The 21,828-nt window shown below is 44.0% G+C and overlaps 3 protein-coding genes across 4 annotated transcripts; 1 reads left to right on the forward strand and 2 right to left on the reverse strand.

Moving 5' to 3' along the window:
- Positions 1–89: 89 nt before the first annotated feature.
- Positions 90–6,470, reverse strand: LOC139334944 (uncharacterized). Of its 2 annotated transcripts, XM_070968239.1 has the most exons (9): positions 6,304–6,470; positions 5,220–5,328; positions 4,814–4,988; positions 4,219–4,364; positions 2,765–2,941; positions 2,219–2,335; positions 1,996–2,082; positions 921–1,068; positions 90–648 (listed from the first exon to the last, which is right to left on the reverse strand). In XM_070968239.1, the coding sequence occupies exons 1-9, from the start codon at positions 6,315–6,317 to the stop codon at positions 629–631; spliced, it is 993 nt and encodes a 330-aa protein (XP_070824340.1). In that variant the 5' UTR covers positions 6,318–6,470; the 3' UTR covers positions 90–628. The 2 variants fall into 2 exon arrangements, with proteins under 2 accessions (XP_070824340.1, XP_070824339.1); XM_070968238.1 differs by lacking the exon at positions 90–648 and having other exon boundaries at positions 659–1,068.
- A 2,785-nt stretch (positions 6,471–9,255) lies between these two features.
- LOC139335682 (solute carrier family 35 member E2A-like) lies at positions 9,256–17,251 on the forward strand. The gene is made up of 9 exons (XM_070969412.1): positions 9,256–9,574; positions 10,177–10,640; positions 11,331–11,466; positions 11,624–11,751; positions 12,876–12,996; positions 13,072–13,125; positions 13,213–13,285; positions 13,508–13,653; positions 14,516–17,251. The coding sequence occupies exons 2-9, from the start codon at positions 10,361–10,363 to the stop codon at positions 14,742–14,744; spliced, it is 1,167 nt and encodes a 388-aa protein (XP_070825513.1). The 5' UTR covers positions 9,256–9,574; positions 10,177–10,360; the 3' UTR covers positions 14,745–17,251.
- Positions 17,252–17,631: 380 nt separating this feature from the next.
- LOC139335286 (solute carrier family 25 member 45) lies at positions 17,632–21,304 on the reverse strand. The gene is made up of 8 exons (XM_070968816.1): positions 21,226–21,304; positions 20,736–20,792; positions 20,611–20,654; positions 20,462–20,533; positions 20,151–20,339; positions 18,636–18,870; positions 17,935–18,376; positions 17,632–17,744 (listed from the first exon to the last, which is right to left on the reverse strand). The coding sequence occupies exons 2-7, from the start codon at positions 20,770–20,772 to the stop codon at positions 18,096–18,098; spliced, it is 858 nt and encodes a 285-aa protein (XP_070824917.1). The 5' UTR covers positions 20,773–20,792; positions 21,226–21,304; the 3' UTR covers positions 17,632–17,744; positions 17,935–18,095.
- Positions 21,305–21,828: the final 524 nt, after the last annotated feature.

The raw sequence follows: 21,828 nt of genomic DNA on the forward strand, positions 1-21,828 counted from the left end.
CAGTTTGCTTGCAATGTCCACAAACTGGAGGGCGCGGTTTCCGAAAAAATGTGACAGAAGCTAACCAGATGTCACTCAAAACAATCAACTCTGGTTTGATAATTTATTAAGAACCTTGAATGAAAAAAACACTTGATTAAGTGCATTAAGGTGCAGCAGAAAATCACGTTAAAAAGTATTCCAGTGTTGCTCAGAGATGTAGTCGAGACAAAGCAGATAAAACATTAAAGTTAGACAATTAGAATTTAAAAAAAGACAGTCAACTTTCAGTCATTTACAGGGAGGGAAACAAAAAAAAGACTTGGAGGATAACAGCTCCTTTTTAATAAAGGATGTTGGCCACTTCAAAAAAAATCTGCAAACACCAGTGGATATCGACAGATCGATGCATAGAACAGGAAAAACAAAAACCATTATGGATCCAGTCTACAAAGGCGTTTGATGGAGTTTCCTAGAAAAATGTCTGTGGTACTTTAGGCACACTGACAGACGTGTTGAGAAAATCTATACAGTAAACAGCACGTGGTGGTAAAGTTGATTAAAAACACGAGCTCCACAGTCAGCAGTGCTCAATGTTAGGCTCCCAACATGCAGCTGTGTCCTTGGTCCACAGCCACCAGATGTTTTATCACTTGCTGGATGCAAACACTGCAAAAAAAAAAAAAAAAAGTGAGGTTAACAGCAACATTTTGGTGTTCTGCTGCTTCCTAGCCAACTTAAACACACTTAAGGTCAGCACAGTCAGGAACAATCAGGGATGTGTTTAAGACAACACAAAGAGGGAAGCAGTTCCGGATATTTACACATCTGCAAAGAGGCCCTGATTAGCCAATATTCCCCTCATGTAGCATCTGTTCTGTCTTCTGATCGAAGAAGCATTTAAAAGACGGAAACCATGAAAAGAAAAGCAGCACACTCACTCCTCTCCCTCAGGCCTTGGCCAAAGCTGTGCACCAGTCTGACGAGGCCCCAGAATAAAACCGCTTTAATCAGCAGTGAAATCAAAGCTCCGGTGACAGCAGCTGCCTCCAGGGTGTACGTGCTGTCCCGGAACCATTTCATCACCACCTGCAACTCAAGCACACCATCGTTTTCCTGCAGGAACCCACTTCTGAATGTGCAGGTCATCAGAATGTGAGCATGTCATCACGTCATGATCATGTAACAGTGAATGGTGCTTTAGCAAAGTGGATCTTCCTAAGCAGCATTTTGAGGTACTTTCTTACTTTCTTTTCCTGTTATACTTCAGAAACATCACTTCATAAAGCATTCTATGCACATACAGACTCAGAGATGTTGAAATTAGTCCTGTCAATCGGTTAAAATATTTAATCGCGATTAATCTCATGAATGTCATAGTTAATTCGCGATTAATCGCAAGTTAATCACACATTTTTATCTATTCTAAATGTCCCTTGAATTTACCATGGTTTAAACTTTCCTTTCTTAAGTTTCCTTTGAACATGATAGCATCCATATGCCTCTGTCGAAAGCCATACATTGTCACCTGGTTTTGACAAGGAGGCGGCGGAGAATTCACATTCACCGTGTGTTTGGTCATCAAGTGGTATTTCAGACTGGATGTGCTACGTTCATAATTCAGTTCACCCCACAATACACACAGGTAACTTTGGTCTTGTCAGTCGTTCCATCGGGCAACTTTTTGAAACTAAACTTTCCATTCAGAATCTTGTTCGCATCCATTTCAGCATTTCGCGCTTGACATCCACACAAACCGGTAGCCTACTCTTTTACAGCTAGCGAGCAGACAAGACCAAACACGTGCGTGGGCCGTGCCTATTGTTTTGTTTCCGGTTTATAACCGGATCCTGTAGTTTTTCTTATGTTTCTAGCAGTGGCCACAGCTTAACGTTAATCTCGCGATAAAAAAATGACGCCGTTAAAATTGATTTGCGTTAACGCATTAATAACGCGATATTTTTGACAGCACTAGTTGAAACATTTGAAGTCAGGAGAAAGTCATCGTCAGCTCACCGTGTACATCAGATAAACAAAGAAGGCTACTTGAGGAAGGTTCTGCACCGTGAAGACCCAGACCCAGACCTTGGCTTCCTTTAACACCTGGAAAATGACAAGGAGGTACAACAACTGACTGCTGTTGAATTTGTCATTCTCATTCTCATCCTGCACGATGTTTTCCTCATTTGTTCATGGTTTCCAGCTTTACTGGTGAAGAAGATGGATTAAGAGCACTCACCGCAACAGCTCCGACAGCGGCGGTCAGGCAGGCCCACACCACCCCAACGCCCAGGATGATGCTGTTGGTGGCAGACATGGCCGAGTCCGACGTCGTGATCAGGATACACAGACACAACTGAAACAAGCCGACAGCACGTCATTAATGAAGTCGGCAGCTCACTGGAGGAGACGCTCATATCGGCTGCTTCTGAACAAACGTTCAGCAAACGTGAGGGGGAACATGGTGGCACAGAGACCAGTCCCTCCAGCAACAGTAACCCCAGCTGATCTGAAAACAACATGTGCCTGTTCTCAATGTGCCACACAACATGTGCTTCAACCAGAAAAACTCTTTTGCTGCTCTCATCGGCATCGCTGCCTTTACTCCCTGCACAATCAGATCAAATTAAATCACATTCAGCAGCTCCGGGCATAATGTCTGGAGGCTGCTTCTGGTCTGTCCAGGAAACATCATTCACTGAGTCTGGATGAGGTTAACACGTGTCACCACAACGGGAAATTCAAACAATCAAATTTCATGGACTGCACGATGTCGTACTTGTACCTGAGCCTGCAGGTCAAAGGTCACCATGGAGAAACAGAGGTTAAGTAGAAAGTATTGCTCCTGGAGGCTCTCCAAGGCCCCGCCCACACGGAACGCCATCATGTTGGGCCTGTTGATGAGCAGCGTGGTGCAGAAGACGTGGATCACGCCAAGACACATGATGCACACAAAACGAACCTGCGGCAAGATCACAACATACACAGCTGCTGATTCAGGAAGCAACGTCTCAGTCCACAGACCCTCAGGTGTATCATCCTTTTTATGATCATGATGAGTGGTGTTAATTAGAAACTGTGATACTTAGTCTATTTATCATGTACATAAAGGAGGCATCCACAGTATGCTGACCTCACCCAAAAGTCCAACATGTTGTTTCACACTGAGACTGGACAACATGAACTTTGACACTTTGATGACAAAGTCACAGCTCTGCTCAATAATCTGTTTACTTTGACCATTTTCATTCCAGCAGGGCTCAGACCAGTGCTTTGAGCTAAATGCTAACCTTCCCACAAAGACAATGCTAACATGTTGATGCTAAATAGGCACAATGTTCACAAATGTCACCATCTTAGTTTAGCATGTTAGCATGCAAACGTATGCAACTTAGCACGAAAAACTAAGTAGTTCAGCTGAGGCTGAACGCAGTTTTTTGCAGTTATTTGGTCACAAACCAAAGTGTCGTGATGATGGTGCAAAAGGAAAAGTCAGGTTGTCATCGTTGTCATCATGAGTGTGTGCACCACGGGACAGTGCATTCAGTAGCTGTCGGGAGATTTGATACAGTGTTTGCTGCATGGTGATAAAGCCTGTGGAACATTATTCAGGGCAGGGGTCAGTAACACGTGTCCTGGAGAGTCTACAGGTCACCAGCAACTGCTGCAGATCACAGTGCTGCTCTCTGCTTCTGCACAAACCCAAATCAGTTTCTTATGATTCACCATCGGTTAACTTTCACCACATCGAGGCAACTGATAAGATGATTTAGCATCTACAAACATCAGCTATCAGCCCTGACAGAGTTTGTTTTGAATATTCATTCCAACTAGGTGTGACTCACATGTACAACAATAGTGACATCAAGTGGTGGAAGCATGACTCCTTTCAGCAGGATGAAAGCTACGGGGGTGCACTGTTATTTCCCGTCATTAATAAAGTGATATTATTAGCAGCAACGAGCAGCTAGAATGAATCACCCTGTCAGAGCAGCTTCTAAAATTTACAAACTCAGCATCGCATCGTGGTGTAATCTTTCTTTTTTGGTGGACTGACGCTCTAAAATCAGTGTTGAGAAGAAAGGACTACAAATACCTTCCACAGCTGCATTTTTTTATCAGAATTTTGTCCATGATCAGGGATTCTATGCACTTTCTGTGACGTACCACGCACAGACAAGTCCTCGTGCTGCCTGTTATCTCGCAGCATGAGGACTTGTCCAGTAGAGGGCGACCTACCAGCAGCTCTTGCTTGCCCTTTGACCCCAGCACGGAGAAGTTGACCACCGATCGAACCATCACCACCAACACAGTGAGCACAAACGCCACCAGCTCCTGCCTGTTCTCCTGCAACACGCCCCGGCTGATGTAGTAGATGCAGAACACTGCAGGGGACAGACGCAACAAGAGTCCCTTCATTACAACAGTGTTTCCTCAGAGAGCTACACTTATTTACACTTCCACATGTACATACACACATTCTTTTTATTTCTTTGATGTTCATAAGCACACATTTTGTTTTCTGGTTCTCCATCATCACTGTGTGTCTGATTGGAAAGCCCTCATAATGCAGCATTCTTTCTCAGTTTTGTCTTATTATGATCCTGTACTGTGGGTTAACTACTTATTAACCCTAATGATCTTCTCTATTAACTGTTTTTCTTTGCGGTAAATGGCTACAGCGATGGCACTCATCTCCTTCATCACTTGATTACATCACAAAAACTTCTGCTTTCTTCTAACTGGCTGTTAAATGGGCGTGGAGTGAAATCGACTTCCTGGAGACACCAGCAGTAAACGGCTCCCCTCCTGCTGATGGAGAAGTGGTACCCACGTATTCCAACCAACTGGATGAGAGATACGGTGAAGTTGTCCTCGTCAGACACGTCCGTGTCCATGCGCTGCTTGTAGATGCTGGACAGGGTGAGGCCGAGCAGCGCCAGCAGAGACGCGATGGTGAAGCAGAAGTAGAGCTTGAGCAGACATGACAGCTCCGACCACGGCTTTATCTGCAGGAGGGCGGAGATGGAGAAGACAAAGGATGTGAAACTCATTGAGGACAAGTCTAAACAAGCTTGTGACTCATTTCCCAAGTGGAGACAGCAGCTCAAGCATTAAAAATAGAAACAGGCAGAGGGACTTTCTGATCTGATGCTCTTCAGTTAATTTCTTTCATTTCATTACACTGCGCAAATTAAGCTTCTACTTTCAGAATGACTCCTGTTTCTGCAGCAGCTCACCGGTCCACATGGTGTCGGGATCAGTTCTTGGTGTCTGGGCCTCAGGTTTGGAGACAGGAGGTCTGGGCCCTCTGGTGGTTGACCAGAGAGCTGGTTGCCTAATAGTGGACTGTAGTGTGAAAAAAGAGAAAGAATTATACACACGTGCAGTTTCTTTAATGCACTGCAGACGTGTGATTCAGGGGTCACTCATTTTAACTTTTACACCTGCACATTTCCTACTATGACATCATCATCAACACGTCTGCTGAAAAAAGGCCTATGAAAGGGGAGGATGAATAGCAATATCATAAAACACAATCAAACAGACTTTGTTACAAAGTAAAGAAATAGCTAAGCTCTAGAGTCACTAACACACAAACCATCATGAACAGCTCTGTCTGTGCAAGGACTTCAGGCAGACAAAAACCTGTGGACACGTCACTGTCTATAGGAGGGCCCCGCTGAGCCCACAGGGGCCACAATCTCAGAGAGCAAGTAAGGAGGAGAATCCAGACACTGATCCTGCTGTGAGACCATCATTTTCCATGATAGAAAACAGGTCAATCAGTTAGGAAAGTGTCACATGTGGCGACTGCATTCTGTAAGCATTAGCAATGAAAAAAGCTGATGGCTAATCATGAACCTTGATCATATTTCCATTGAAAGAGGAAAACAAATAAACGTAAACATAACTAGACATAAACCCTGAGTTGTAAATGAATGCAGAAATGCATTTAAATCTCACTTCTAGATATTTCTCAGCCCTTTTTTGCATGTAAGTGTTTTGTTTATTTTGTTATTTCTCCATTTAAAAGAGCATTTCATTCATTCACTGATGAGTTTTACAGTAATATCTCATGTCAGCTTTAGTCCTCCACAGACATGGCATAGAAGAGGACAGCCAACAGGGAATCAGAGTGTATTTACATACAGTCATATTAACATACAGACAATGAGATGAACACATGCTGACAGTTTACATTTCATTCAAACAACCTGTAATAACGTTATTAGTGGCTGTGACTCACTGTTGCAGGGTAACGTCGCAAACTACCTGACAGCACAAACTGTAATAAATAAGTCGACAAACTTTTCTACTGACCTTATCTCGTCCATTTCTCAGCCGACAAGACTGAAGGACCCGGAGTTTACATTCCTGCGACCTGTGGTTGGCCGTCCACCCGCAGCCGACAGAACTTCAGTTTCACATTTGACAATGTAAACAGGAACAACAGCCTGAAGACTTCCTCTTATTCTTCTTCTACTACTACTTTTTCTCCTTCTTCTTCTCCTTCTTCGCTGCTGCGGTTTACGTCTGTTCTTCCTCTTTGGTTTGGCTGCTCCAAAGTGCTGCTGCCCCCCGCAGGACAACAAAGAGGCTTTCGTGAGTTTAGTTTAATTGTCACGTAGGTGCCCTTGAAACAGTTATACTATTGGTTTTGTATGTTTATGGAGCAAAACTGGTCATTTACATACTGATTTAGTTGTTTTATTTTGAAAGCTGTCAACCGAAGCGCGTATGTGACAGTGGTGAATTGAGTGGTTGTTGAATGTATTTAGAATCATGTTTGCTGCCATCCAGTGGTCGCAAGTAGGAACTACAACTCCACATTTTGGTAGGGCCGTTAATAATATCAATGTTTTTATTATTAACGGCCATGTTAGGACTAATGCTAGCAATACCTGTATTCAAGTCAAATTAATCACTTGCTCATCAGACAATACAATTGAATCAATTCCAACACTCTTGTAATAAATAGTGGACTATCTTTTCTATTTATATTTTTATATTATCTGTTTTGATTGCAGTATTTTGAAAGTGTGGTAGTTTGGAAAACTGTAAGGTTTTCTTGTGTGCTGTGGAGAGGTATGGGACTTTGTTTCCTGTGTTTCCTTTTTCGGTAGAGGCTGGACATGGTTCTCCAGGTGGCTGGGAGCTGGCTCCATCACAGCTGGGACTCATTACAATCAAGCACAGTATAAAGACTGTGGACTGCAGAGGACTTGTTGCCAGATTGTTTCTGCTGCTTAGTGCTAGAGTTGGTTATGTGAATTTTCAGTTGTTGTTCTCTCATGTTAATCACCAGTGTCTTATCTCCTGTGTCTTTTTCCTTTTTGCTCAGTGAGTTCTCCTGCATTGATCCCTAGCTCCAGCATCTCTGGGTACCACACCATCCAGCCACTTGCCTCCACCTGCCTTGAGCCTCAAGTCCACAACCATCACCACATGCCCCCAGTGCTGTATTCATACCACCTGAGCTCTGTGTGCTCCAGCGTATCTCTGAACTGCTCTCCACATCTGTACCCCGTGCCTCACCTGCTGTTCTCAGGACTTGCCAGCTATGAGTTTCCTGTGTACCTGGAGTATCCACCCATTGCTCATTCAATAAATTCCTATTTTACCCTTACTCCCTGCGGGTCTGCCATTGAGTCCAAATCCTGCTGAAACATAACAGATAGGTGACACCAAAAGTGTTGCTAATGTAACTGTTTTCTCACCCAAACATACTTCTGTGTTTTTACATTGCATTTTGGACATGTCTACATACTATTGTAAAAACTGTTCAATTTAAGATTACTATGATTTACTCCATACATCCACATTTAAAAATAAATAATAAAACTAAAACTGCATAAGCTCCTAACTGGGACATACAACACTGAGCACCTATTTTCATTCCTTGATGACCTCAATGAAAGACTTGTGCCACATGAGGAAAGTGAGGCAGTATCCAGAGCATTTTGTAGGATGATGTGGCGTTTCACTATTGTCTTCCAGTCACAGAGTGGTTTACAGCCCATCCCAGGATGGTGTCACTCTTCCCTCTAACTTACCCTCCATTCCTCAATCCCACTGAGAAATTCTTTTCCTTGCGGAGGTGGAAAGTTTAGGGCCACCAGCCGTATGGTCAGCTGTCCCTCTTGGACTCAGTGAATGCTGATGTCAGGACATATCTGCAGAAGAGTCGGGGGAAAGATTTTTCCCATGTGTATTACAGAAGAAGACAGAAGGTATGATGTGGATGAAAACTTGTGGCCAATGCAGACGACACAGCACTGTTATATTTCTATATCTGTAGCTCCATATGTAGTGAAAATGTATACTTTTGTATTGCATTACTGGGATTGCTGTAGTTTCAAGTTGTGCACTCGGAGTTACTCTATTTTTGTGTTATGTACTGTATATGGTGCCTTTCTTTATGTTGTAATGAAATCTTGGTTTATGCAAAATAAATAAATACTTGAAAGACAATAGTGAGACACGCTGTAATGTTACCTGTCCCTAGTCACTAATAAAAATCATCAATAGTTAGAGATTTTTGTTGTCATTGTGTTACAACATGGAGAGTTTTGAAAAGGGGGAGTTGGTTTAAAGAAAAGTGAGCAAACAGTTGTAAAATACTGTAATCTTGGTGAAATCATTATCAAATGTCAGCACCAGCAAGTTTGTACCAACGTGATTATTCCGAATTGAAAACGGAAATAGCTGCACCAGTATTGGTAAATTGCATTTTACAAGTTAATACAGTACAGTTACCACCTCTTGCACCATATACTGTTAGTGCATGTATTTGGAATAATGAGTGTTCCCTCCCCTCTAGTGGTCACAATTAGGAACTACAACACAGAGATTTCCTTTGCATTATTATTTCTGTAGATTTTTAGAGGTGCCTTTGACTTTCAAATCTCATCGATATTTACATTTTGTAAAATCATTACAAGCGATCTGACCCACAGAAACCCTGAAGACAGCATTTATTTGAGCATCTGTTTTGTTTCGTGGCAGCTGTGTCAAGTTGAAATGAGCCTCACCGGACACGCAGCTATTCATCATACAAAATAAAAGTATTTTTCTTATTTTAAGTTACTATTTTAGAAACAAGTTGCCAACGCTATTACAAATACATATCTATTTTTTTAAGCGATCATTATGATAAAAATGAATTTCACGCTAATTCTTGGCCAATGGGTTGGCAGTGAACTTGTTTCGCGAATAGAGGTTTAATTTGAAGGGTTTTTTTTTTTTTTCACATGTACTCGGTTGTTTCGGGTTAACTTGGCATTGAGACTAGATCATTGTTAGCGGCCACGTCTCATTGTCAGGTGCACAGAAATGGATAACCCAGACTGATAAGTTCATGTTTGTCCATCGTAAATGTAGTCTGATCTAACTGTCCCTCATGTTGTGGAATATGACTGACAGCTCTGCTGGCTTTGTCGCTTCCACTCCTTTGCTCCCCATGTTGCCGCAAATAACAGCGGCTAGCTAACGTCAACTTCCTCTTTTAAAAACACTCGCTGCTGTCTCCTTGACTCTGCTGAGTTTGGAGTTATTTTTCAGGCTGAGCTGAAGCTTCCACATTCAGAAGCAGGTAAGAGTCCGTTTTTTTTTTCCATGTTTACATGTGAGCCTGACACCTGGTGCTCTTGTTAGAGGAAGCTAACTATCGTGACAGCAGAGCTCAAATGCTGTCTGTGTGGTTTGAGGTAACGTTGCATTGCGCGCTCACAGCTGGCGCTTGTGAACGAAGCTCGGAGCGCTTCAGAAACACTGAACCGCTGTTGAAGTCTGCGGTGTTAAAAGAGCAAACAGCTCAGAGCTGGTCTGAGGTCTGTGTGTGGGTCACCTGTTATCCTCAGCAGCATAACGTTACACAGCCTGGGGGGGTCAGACCACATGAGGGGCTCTGCTGATGCTGCCTTCAGGGGAATTAAAAATGCGTTTGAAATCAGGTGTTTGCAGCAGCTGCGTAGTGTTCAATAAATATGCAGGTAATACAGAAAACAGTGACATAACACAATAAAAAGTTATAGTATAGTATAATGTGGACTGCATGTGAAATATCAGACCAGCATGAGACAAAAGACACTTTATGAAGTATTTAAAAGCTCTTACAAGTAGGTTGACAGTTACTGAATCACGTTTTTCCGTCTGTTCACTCTCACCTGACAGAAGGTGATTTTTGTTCTCCAGCTTCTGCAGGACAGGACACATCAAGACATCAAGCACCGGAAGCATTCACTGTAAGACTGAGAGACTGATCAATTGCCTGATCAATCAGATAATGGACTGACATTCAAAAGTCTCATCCACCCCCCTCGCCTCCTTCTCATCGGCCACCTGTTGGCCCCCTGGAGGCCTTCAGGCAGCGGGTGCGATGCCAGGCGGCAGGCAGGCTGCCAGGCACCCGCTGTGGCGCCTCCTGTCACCGTTGCGCACCCGCCAGGAGCGCGTGGTGCTGGCCCGCAGCGAGAGCCTGCCAGGGGAGCAGGTGCTGAAGATCACAGTCACAGAGACGACGGTGATTGAGGCGGAGTCAGGGGTGAGGAACTGGCGCTCCATGACCTACCTGGGCCTCTGGTACTTCTTCAGCTTCTGCACCCTGTTCCTCAACAAGTACATCCTGTCACTGCTGGAGGGGGAGCCCAGCATGCTGGGTAAGGAGAGGGGATGATATACTTCTGCTATTACTAATGTCAATATTAACTAGATTAAACATGGCATTAAACTTGGATGTTATTGCTAGGCACGTTTTTGTGATTGGGAGCGTCTTACAGGACTGTGCAGGTGGTTTTACACGTCACAGCTCTATAAGTTCATGTTGCGGACTTGTTTTTGCTGCCGCTGAGCCCTTGAAAAGCATACCATGAGTAATTTAAGTTGCCTTCGTTCCTCCCAGGCATGAAAAATAGCCTGCAGAAATACTGATTGACAGGGGTAATTGACTTCGGAGAGCAACCTCTGTTGGTTCCATTATGTGCAGAGACAGTTGAAAAACCTCCGGTGATGCATTCAGGGACACCACGCTCTTGTTGTGCCTCTATAATTGACTTTTCCGACACATTAAGTATGTCAAATTCTTCACTATGATGGATTTCCTAACGTGAACATTTTCATGTCACTGATTTGGTTCCCACAGCAGGAACAGGACTGATGTAGACTTTTAGGATAAACCTGTTAAGCATGTGGTTTTATTCAACTAGCCGTGAAGAAACAAGGCATAGGTAAATATTAGATAACAGTCATGGCTCAAGGAGTTGGACTAGCTGATTTGACATTCATGCTGCAGGTGTTTGTGACTGGAGCTCTGTTTTACTGTCTTCCATGTGCTCCCCCCCCCCCCCCAGGTGCCATTCAGATGCTCTCCACCACCGTCATAGGCTGCATAAAGATGTTTGTGCCCTGTTGCCTGTACCAGCACAAGTCCAGAACCGAGTACCCCCCCAACTTCATCATGATCATGCTGTTTGTTGGGCTCATGAGGTGGCTTCTCTCTCTCTCTCTCTCTCTCTCTCTCTCTCTCTCTCTCTCTCTCTCTCTCTCCCCCCCCCCCCCCTTCAAATACTGACACAAGCTCAATATTGATCCCTTGTTCTTCTCAAAGTCCAGCATCAACATTGTGTTTGTCTCCATTTGTCAGGTTCACCACAGTGGTTCTGGGCTTGGTGAGCCTGAAGAATGTGGCCGTGTCTTTTGCAGAGACGGTGAAGAGCTCAGCGCCCATCTTCACCGTCATCATGTCCAGGCTGATCCTCGGGGAGTACACAGGTAGAGGACACACTGCTGCACCCTCAACATTGTCATGAGTTCAGATTAAACAGATTTTTTCTTTGCAGCCAAAGGGCTCATTACTGGAATTTGTTTAAAGTCGTGTTCGTGAGAACGTCTCCTTTGCCAAGATAATCTGTCTACTTGACAGGTGTGGCATAACAAGATCCTGATTAAACAGTATGATTATTGCACATGTGCAGTTTTATTTTGAATAAATACATTTATTAGGAACTGAACTGTGGATTTTGGCATGACTACAGAAAACCAGTCAGTCTGGGGTGTGAGCACCATTTGCCTCATGCATCTCCTTTGCATAGAAGGTGGCCCACTCCTCTTCACTGCAGCATGTTGGCATGAATTGAAACACCATGTCGATCTAGAGCATCCCAAACATGCTCAGTCAGTGTGCAGCCCATGATGGTCTCGGACGATCTTACAGGTGCAGCCAGATGTGGAGGTCCTGGATGGGCGTGGTTTCACGTGGTCTGTGGTTGTGAGGCCGTTGGATGTTCTGCCAAATCTTCGTAAATGACGACATGGTCGTGAAACAAGCAGTCCCGCGGTCAGCTTGCCAATTGCGCGCTCTCTCAAAGCTTGTGACATTTGTACCTTTGCGTCGTGTTATAAAACCGCACATTTTATAGAGGCTCTTTATTGAGTCCAACTCAAGGCACACCTGTGCAATCGTGCTGTTTAACCGGCATCTTGATATGACACACCTGTCAGGTAGGGAGATTGCCTTGGCAAAGGGTAGCACTCACCACTAACACATATTTAAACAACATCGTGCTCACAATTTGAGAGAAATAAGGCTTTTGAGTGCACAGGAGAAGTTTTTACTTCAGCTCATACAAAATGGGAGCATAAACAAGTTTTGATCTCCGAGCAGATCTACTGAGAGGTGACTGTGCTGAGCGAATCATGGGAGAGCTCTTCTTTGTTTGTTTGAATCACTGTTCCAGATCTCTTCCGTATCACAACACCTCCGTCAGTCCACTCTTTGTTGGCATTAATGTGGTCATACCTGTAAGACTGCAACAGGGAATCCAGGCTTTAGATGTTGTGATGATAAGCGTGGTGGCTCATTTCCTCATGTGTGCTGTGTTTCCTGCAACCTGCAGGGCTGTGGGTGAACCTGTCCCTGTTCCCCGTCATGGCCGGCCTGGCCCTCTGCACAGCCACAGAGATCAGCTTCAACCTGCTCGGCTTCTCCGCCGCTCTCTCCACCAACATCATGGACTGGTACTGCGACACTCAGCACGGCTCGTGCACCACAGCACTGCGATGCTTTGTATAACTCTTTGTCTCTGATCTCAGTTTACAGAACGTGTTCTCCAAGAAACTGCTGAGTGGAGACACATACAGGTTCAGGTGAAACCGCGGTGAACGTCTGATTTATAACTCTGTCATTTAATGCAATCAAACAGTTGCTCTAAAGTCTTATTTGTCTTATTTCAGCCCTCCTGAACTGCAGTTTTATACGAGTGCAGCGGCCGTCATCATGCTCATACCTGCCTGGGTGTTCCTCTTGGTAGGTCAACACACACTTGGTACAATTATTACTTTCTGAGTTATTGTTAAAGTCTGCACTTATTAGTGGAGTTAATATTAAGTAAAAAGCCGCATGGCACAACCAATTACTATCAGATGTAGTACAATGTTTGTTTATTAAATCACAGTACAGTATGTGGCAGGACTAAAGGGCAGAGTTGTCAGTGTTGATGGTTGTTGTGCTCCGTCGCCATGTTTCCAGGACTTCCCAGTGATCGGGAAGAGTGGGCGGAGCTTCATCCTCAGTCAAGACATCATCCTGTTGCTGCTTTTCGACGGCGGCCTGTTCCACCTGCAGAGCGTCACCGCGTACGCTCTCATGGGACGGATTTCCCCGGTTACCTTCAGGTGGGAGACGAGAACACAGCCCATTTAGAACGAGTAACCTTAGTCAGAGCTTGCCGTCATGTTTGGTTACCCTGTCGTCTCCAGCACCTGACCTTTATGCCGGTTTCTAACCACATGATCAGCATGCAGCAGCAGAGACACCTGTCTGCACACTACTGCGGCACTGTGCTTGATCCAGTCTGTCCTTTTTCCAATGAACTAATTAACAAGCCCTGGTTTAGCATACAGACCCGCAACCTGATTGCGCTTTATCACACCATTCCCTGTAAACTACATGAGGTGGCTGCATGTGAGCCACCACATCCACCAAACATCTGGCTCATTCAAATGCAGAGGTTTTCAGACTGCAAGGTGCGCCCTCCCATACGGGTGTGAAGGGAGAGAGGGGAGGCATGAGTCATAGCTCCGTTCAATCTGAACACTCTTACGTGATGCAGATTTTTAGACTCAGTGTGACTCACACGTCATCCAATGTCCTTTGTGAATAAACATCCTTAAATCTGCTTTGAAATCATAGAAAGAAAGTTGTGTTATGACTCCACAACTCACCTGAGGATCATCATGTTATGAAGTTTTCCGTAGTATCAAAGGTAATCCAGCTATCAATACAGTCATTGGTGCAACGCAAACAGGAACTGCTAATAGCTGATTGGACATCCTTTTAATGGTGCAAACCATTATACTTCCTGTTTATAAGTCCTCAAATTATGAGAACTATAGTTCATGATTATGGCCCAGAGAGGACAAAGAGTAGTAACAGGCAGACCACATCATCTCATGACAGATGATGTTCTCATCCAGACCATGAACTGTACTCACTTGATGTGAATGTGAGCAGTAACAGCCCTCATCTCTTCCTCAGTGTGGCCAGCACCGTCAAACACGCCCTGTCGGTTTGGCTGAGCATCATCGTGTTCAGTAACCAGATCACCATCCTCAGCGCCACAGGCACGATCCTCGTCTTCATCGGCGTCTTCTTGTACAACAAGGCCAGGCAGATCCAGAGGGAAACCTTACAGGCCATGGCTGCAGAGCAGAACCACAAACCACTGCTGCAGGACCAGGACTTTCAAGCCCCTCAGTCTCACTGAGGACTCAGCACTTCGGACTTAAACACTACCTGAAACAGTATCAAGGTATTAGCAGAGCTGTGCTTGCTGACCTGTGGCTGTCGAGACGGGATGACTGGATATTTGTTTGTTCTTCACACATGCACACATTCCAGTGAAAGAGGACCCGCTCGTGTTTTTGTTTTGTCCCACTTTGTGTCACTGTCATGTCTTAAAGCTTAAAGAAGACCGGCTTGGTAAAGGTCAGTCTCTGACTAAGCCATCACTCGTCCTGTGGAACAGTATGCACTGCACAGTATTTCTTGTCCCTAACCCGATTGCGTACCTTAATCATCCTTGATCCTTTGCTTTGTCGAGTATCGGTCAGTAAAAGGAGAAGCTCAGGGTGTCCTTCAGCTTTTTGAAGGAAGTGACTTCTGTAAGCTTTTTGTCTTACATTTGCATTCCAGTGTGCTGGTTTGTCTCATCTGTGGTACAGCAGCTGCTGAATTTATGCTCTGTGAATATCTGTAAAGCGTTGAAGCTGTAAGGTTTTAATTTTGTGATGGTGGAACCTACACTGTATCGTACAATGTAAAATTGATCTTGATTGCATCTGAACATAAGATGTGAATAGGGCACCGGTGCCTCATCCAGCCAAAGCTTAGACGGGCCGTTTGACACATGTCTGAAGTGATGTGTGGAACATCTGAAAACAACATGCTGCATTCTAGGAATGCTCGTCGTCTTTCACGAAACGTTGCATATTTCCTTTTTGTTTTTCTTTATACACTGACCACATGCTGGGATAGCAGCCCCGGCAACCCTGAACAGACGAAGGGCCTCAGACAATGAATGAGCTGCTGCATATTGCACATTCAGAGTCTTTAAGGAAAACGCTTTATTACAACTCAGTTTTTATTTTTAGAACTTGGCCCGCCTGTTCTACCGCTTATGTCCGACAGTCAGGTGATCACATAGGTTTTAAAGCAACGCCCAACTTAATACAATTTTGTAGGCAAACTGTAAAATCAATGAATTGTCGGCAGTAAATGTTCATCACAGTGTGCAAACCAACTTCGTGGTTCATCTTTAACCTACTGTACTTGCTCTATTTTTCTTGTGCAGTGAGTGATTATTCCCAGCCTCCGCTCACATCTCCAAATCAAGTGTAAACTTGATTGACTGTTTGTAGCAAAACTGTTTACAAGCCGTCAGACTGCATGTGCTTCATGCCATGTCGCCATGTTCACGATCTCTGGTGATTGCAGTGGTGTCATAAACAACAGAACCAGTGGCCCCAACAACAGGAGAAAAACCCAACTTGTAGTAAACCAGAGTTTTCCTTTAATCAGAAGAAGCTTTACAGCACATGGATCATCATGTATTCTGCTAGGATTCAATGTTAAACCTTTAGGACTGGTGAAAGCGTCATCTCTGTGAGCCATCCTGTGGGTGCTGCTGCATTTAAACATAGATCAGCTGTTGGCGATAAGAGCGATGGCGACACATTCACATGCAATAAGTTCCCTTTCTGTCCTCGTTGAGTCTCATCTCGGCCTCTGTGGTGAACATGAAGTTTCCTCCACAGATGCCTTCCTGTCACAGGAACAACTTAGTGCCACGTTGACATATTGCCAAAAACAGCTGAGAGGTGCCAGTAATCTGACATAAACACTGCTTCAGTCACACAGCCTCAGTATGCGTCAGTATGGTTGAGGCTCCTTTCCCAATTTTCCTGAGATCAGTGATTAACACAGGTGTCTGATAGGAGTAACCAATGTTAATCACTGTCAGTAAGACAGTTAAGCTGTGCAGGATTTTCCTGTAAAACAATGTATAGACTCATACGACAGTAATGTCTCTCAGTCATCACTGATGACCCAGTAGGAGTGTGTGTTGATGTGTTTATGTGTGGAGACTCTGCCCTCTGCCTGTACTTTCTTATGCTGTTGTGTTCAGGATGTTTTGGGCTGCAACATTTGGGCAGTGGGTGTGTAGCCCCCAGCTAATAACAGCGCACAGGTGAGGTCAGGACTTAATGAAAATTAGCGACCAGGTGCCTGATGGTAAGCAGCCAAGAGGAAGCTCTGAAAGTAGCTCACAGTATAGAAAAGTGTTTACAGTCACAGACAATCCCTGCATAGTCTGCCTTTAAGCGTTTTTTTTTTGTCAGCATATTAGTAATGTTCTTCTTTTGCTGCTGTTTTTGTGCCTCAAAAAGCAGTTTTTTTTGTTTTTCCTGATGTGCGTTATGCCCAAACTCTTCACCTGTTTCAACCACAAGGGTTGTCTGAGTTGAACACATTTTTCTTTTTATTTACATTATAAAAATGTCCCTTGTTCATGGTTATTTCCTGCTATTGTTTGAGGAGTTGTTTCTTGATAAAGTGCTTATAAAAAACCAGATGTGGGTTTAGATTTAATATTGATACCCTTCTGATACATTGTTCATCTTTCATATGAAGTCTTTGGAATACTGCTTCAAGAGCCATGCAACAACACGCTGAGTTTTTCTGTGTATTTGTATTGTTAAAGGTTTCTAAGTGGAAAGGATTCACATAGGAAAGAGCAGCTGGAAACTGTCTGGGAGCGTGCAAATCAGAGGTGTAAAAATATGTACGTTAGTGAGGATGTGATGATGTTTGATGGACGCTGTGCAGAAAATAAAAGTGTTTTCTCTTCAGCACATTGTGTACACAGTGAGTTTATCACAGCGTTTTTCCTCGTAGCAGAGTGTGTAGAGAGTAGACAGAAGTAGCAGCACATTCAAATGACACTTGACTGTTAATTCACAATGAGATCACTCTTAACATTTGGAGAACAGGGGTGGGCAAAAATATCGATGTGGCAATATATCGTGATACTTTGTCTTCCGATTCAATATCGATATTCAAAATTTGAATATCAATATTGTTGCCCACCCCTATTGGAGAGCTCAAGATTTTGGAGATTTTTACCCATGTTTGAATGCCCAAGTGCACACATAGTTAAGTCCCAGCTATTTGTATACACCCGGCGTGTTTATGTGCTCTCAATGAACTGGTCATCAATAATTCTTACAGATATTGTTTATTTGTTGGGAAGTCACTTTTATTTTTTTGTGCTCAGCTGTTAGAGAAGACAGTATGAATATATGCAACAAAGTTAGAATGTTTCCATTCATATTTGTCAAGTAAAAATGGCTTTGGTTCCCAGCAAACATGAGCGTCTTAAACCTGATGTTTCTCACTAAAGCGGCTCAGGTTTGTGCTCAGTTGAGGTGTGTTCAGGTTTCTGATGCTGCCTGGATGAGAGCTCACCTATTTCACAGAGACTTTAAAAAGCTTAAAACAGTATGTCAGGCTCATTTTATTAAAAAGGGAGTGTATACGCTCTCTGTCAGGAGTGAGGTCATCCCGCCCGCGGACAGAAAATCCTCATCAGACTCTCGTAGCTGAGGAAGGTGACGGCGTTGACAGGGAAGGCCCTGAGGCTGTTCAGTAGGAGGCCTTTGAAAAAGACCCTCACTCCCTCCTCTCTGACGCTCACTCTCATGCAGTGGAGGACCCCGCTGTACTCCCGGCCGCCGGCCCCCGACATCTGGAGCCGGGCTTTCACCACGTCCATGGGCGTGGCGAAGGCCCAGGTCACCACGCCCGCCGTGCCCCCTGCCATCAATATTGCAAATGTACCTGAGGACAGAAAAGTTTAGGGTGTAATGTAAACCTCTGAAGTCATGCGTGTACTGAAAAATAAACTGGACATCCAACTTCCTCAAACACATAAGTGAAAAGTAGGCAATACTAAATGAATATTTAAGGATCGTATTCCATGTTACTTTTTGTGCTATTTGACATTACATCCATTATTTTTCCTCCATATTCGACACATTACCCTGGTTACAGATTTAATGAGGGCTGGTTCTGTTGCACTGTGGCCTCTGAAACGGACCTGACTCTTTGCCGCTCTCAGTCAGAGCCTTTCGAATGATCTCGTAAGGCAGAAAGTAGAGTCCATAGCAGGGTACATCCCTCAGGGCGAGGGCCAGCCCTCCTCTGAAGAGACCCTTGGGCCCCTCCTCCTTCAGGATGACAGTAACACAATGAATGGGTCCACGGTATCTGTCAGCAGTTGTCTGACCCTGCAGGCGCACCTTCACCAGGTCAATGGGTGCACAAACAAACACCTGAAAGCAGATCAAGAGAAAAGGTCAGGTCTAATGAGTTCAGGCCATGAGGATTCTGTTTTCTTGATATTTTGTGTTTGTTTTTGTCAGTTTTACTTAAAATTTTAAGACATAAAGTGTTAAAAATAATACCACCTTAAAGGATAAGCTGGGTCACATTTTTTTACTATCAGCAAATTCCATGAAGAGACTAAAACAACAAACACTGAAACAAACCTGCACTTCCTGCACAGCCTGATATATCATATTCCTCACTGCCACACCGTTGCAGTGACCTTCCTTCGTGTCTGCTCGTGTTTTGATAGCAGTGGAGCTTTTGATGCCGTGCTGCCATCTGCAGGTACAATTAAACCATACACGCTCTCTATCATCAGCCAGCTTCATTAGGTTCCCCCAACTGTCTGGCATGGTTGGTGTAACAGATGTAAGACATAACTACACCATCAAAACATGAAGTGTGTGTTGGCCAGAATAAGTATCAAGCTCCATCCACACGCAGGCTATCGATGGAATCTATAATATACATGACATGATAGAGGTCACAGCTCTTGTATCCAGTGATAGCTGAGGCCACTGTTTGTAGTCACTTTGTGTATCTGTCCCAACAGAATGTGGCTAATTTCACTATTGACCCATGATGTCTCAGAAAATCTATTCTAAATCTATTTTATAGTTACGATGGTCTCACAAACACCTTATTTCATGCAACAGTGCTTCCTTGCCCGCTGACCTTTTCCATCCAGCATCACACTCAAAAGTTCAAAACTCCCCCTTGAGCGACACGTCTGCTAATGACATGATATGCTGACAACTACTTATTCCTACTTCATCCTCACAGCCTTTTGTTGGGCACAAGCATCACGTCAAGTTTCCACTGGAAGACAAGAAATATCAATATGAACCCTCTGCTTCTCCTCTGACGCCTGGCTCAGGTTAAACACATTTTTAACCCTGTCACGAGCTTAACTGTGGTTTTGTTGGATGTAATGAACATTGCAACCTCTAGGGGCCAGCAGCACTTTTCACACACCTGAACTGTCCATGGAGCTCTTCCTCTTGCTTTACCTTATAGCAGCCGAGGAAGGCACATCGTCCATAAAACTAGAAACGACTGGCTGATACGTCTGTGAAAGAAGAGGTTTCACAACCTGAAACTGATCAGCATCACAGCACTTTCTGTCCTGTGACGCCCCAACAGTCCTCATTGAAGTAACATCTGCAGCCCTGGTCCTGCAAGGTGCTTTGGATGCAAGCAGCCAGTGAACCTCAGGTGTTCTTACCTGCATCAGGCCTGAGAAGCAGCCGGCAGTGAAGACCTGTCCAGCAGAGGCCTGTTTGTCTTTACTGGGGTCACTGCGCTGAGACTGTGTGAGGTAATCTAAGGCGTTGCTGTAAGAGCCAAAGACAACAGAGTTGATGATGCCTGTGGTCAGCACCGGAAACGCCATGCCCTTGAAGAATCCACGGAGCTGATATAATAAAGGTGCGATAAACAGATTCATTAGCATGCAACAATACTTTCTCTCCTGTCTTCTGGTGGAGACTGGGGGTATTTATGCACTGACGTCTGGTGGAACAACTTGACACCTACCCCTTCATGAGAGTATGTTTTAGATGTACAGTGAAATATCCCTTTATACGCAGACTGGGCCTGCAGGCGCACCTACAAATGAAGCAGGAAGAGTCAGAAAAGGCCACTTTCATACATCCATGCAGTCATGTTGTATTGTGTCATGCAACCTTCACGGTGTCTATGGGGTGTCCAACAGCCAGCCCCACTGCGCCTGCAGCGAGCAAGGACATGTTATTTCTCCACATATATTCAAATGATATATTTGCTTTCAGAAAATTAATAAATTTCTCACCTGAAATGCTCCCGGCTATGAATTCAAAAAAAGGCATGACTTGCACAGTTTGTTAACCTGCAAAGAAGATCAACATGTTTAAGGTGTTTTTAAGAAACCAGAGGATGCATATTTACAGGTGATATACAGCGAGCTGGCGATGGCCTGACAGCCGAGGACAGTTAACATATGACTATACGACTCAGTGAGGGGTGGGCACCGTGAAGGCAACGTTCATATATGTTTACATCACATGAAGGTCGGAGGTGACGGTAACATCCAGTTAAACTGGACTATAAATGTAAAACTGACCGACTTTTCCCACAAGCATCTTTCGTAGAGGGTTGAACATCATGACTGAGGACATTTCATTTTCGTTTACTCGTTAGTGAGCAACGTTGACCTGTCCAGCACGAGCTTGAAACAACTTTTAAAGCATCCGCTACGGTAGCTAACGAGTTTAGCATCATGTGTAGGATAATATCATGTTTACTTAGAAATCCTTTCCTACCTTTTCCAAGCATCATCTCATTGTGAGAACATCTCCAGTACACCTGAGCTCAGTGTGAACCTATCCACCCCTCCTCGCGCTGGCACAGCATCTAACAGATTCACATTTCCAAGCAACCGGTATTTATTCTGGATTGACACGGCTGCCGTTTCAAAATAAAAGTCGCATTTAAACACGTCACCAAATATGGCTTAATGGACTACGTTGAGTTTTTTAGTGAAGTGGCTGGACCATTAAATATATTTTGTGATCACTTTTATCTAAATGAATATATTTCACGAAGGTCAGAACTTAAAAGGATGCAAAAATGTAAGAAAATATTCTATACCTCTGTTTGCCGTTTTTAGTTTAGAGATCAATCTCTGTCATTCATTCACTTCAGTTCACTGTGCCAATCACCTCTTTCATAGTGATTTAAGGTCTGGTTTACCCTAAAATCATGGAGTTATCCAAACTGCTTCTTGCAGAGTTACATAAAATATACTGACAATGTTTTTTGTGGGACTGAGATACTTACTTATTTAAACGTATGGTGTATAATATGGCCCACAATCATTATTTTATTATATCTGTACAGCATTTTTAACACGTTTACCAGGCGTG

The sequence above is a fragment of the Chaetodon trifascialis genome, chromosome 8 (assembly GCF_039877785.1).
Source record: "Chaetodon trifascialis isolate fChaTrf1 chromosome 8, fChaTrf1.hap1, whole genome shotgun sequence".
NCBI lineage: Eukaryota > Metazoa > Chordata > Actinopteri > Chaetodontiformes > Chaetodontidae > Chaetodon > Chaetodon trifascialis.

What these genes read in the sequence shown, in the direction of transcription:
- LOC139335286 (XM_070968816.1), bottom strand. Translation starts at nt 20,772, where the DNA reads ATGCCTTTTTTTGAATTCATAGCCGGGAGCATTTCAG. An exon ending in ACCCCATAGACACCGTGAAG is followed by an intron (nt 20,534 to 20,610) that starts GTTGCATGACAC and finishes CTTCATTTGTAG; the next exon opens with GTGCGCCTGCAGGCCCAGTC. An exon ending in GCTTCTCAGGCCTGATGCAG is followed by an intron (nt 18,871 to 20,150) that starts GTAAGAACACCT and finishes ATCTGCTTTCAG; the next exon opens with GTGTTTGTTTGTGCACCCAT.
- LOC139334944 (XM_070968238.1), bottom strand. An exon ending in TCCCGACACCATGTGGACCG is followed by an intron (nt 4,989 to 5,219) that starts GTGAGCTGCTGC and finishes GCCCTCCTGCAG; the next exon opens with ATAAAGCCGTGGTCGGAGCT. An exon ending in CATCCAGTTGGTTGGAATAC is followed by an intron (nt 4,365 to 4,813) that starts GTGGGTACCACT and finishes TGTCCCCTGCAG; the next exon opens with TGTTCTGCATCTACTACATC.
- LOC139335682 (XM_070969412.1), top strand. Translation starts at nt 10,361, where the DNA reads ATGCCAGGCGGCAGGCAGGCTGCCAGGCACCCGCTGTGGCGCCTCCTG. An exon ending in CTGTTTGTTGGGCTCATGAG is followed by an intron (nt 11,467 to 11,623) that starts GTGGCTTCTCTC and finishes TCCATTTGTCAG; the next exon opens with GTTCACCACAGTGGTTCTGG. An exon ending in ATTTCCCCGGTTACCTTCAG is followed by an intron (nt 13,654 to 14,515) that starts GTGGGAGACGAG and finishes TCTCTTCCTCAG; the next exon opens with TGTGGCCAGCACCGTCAAAC.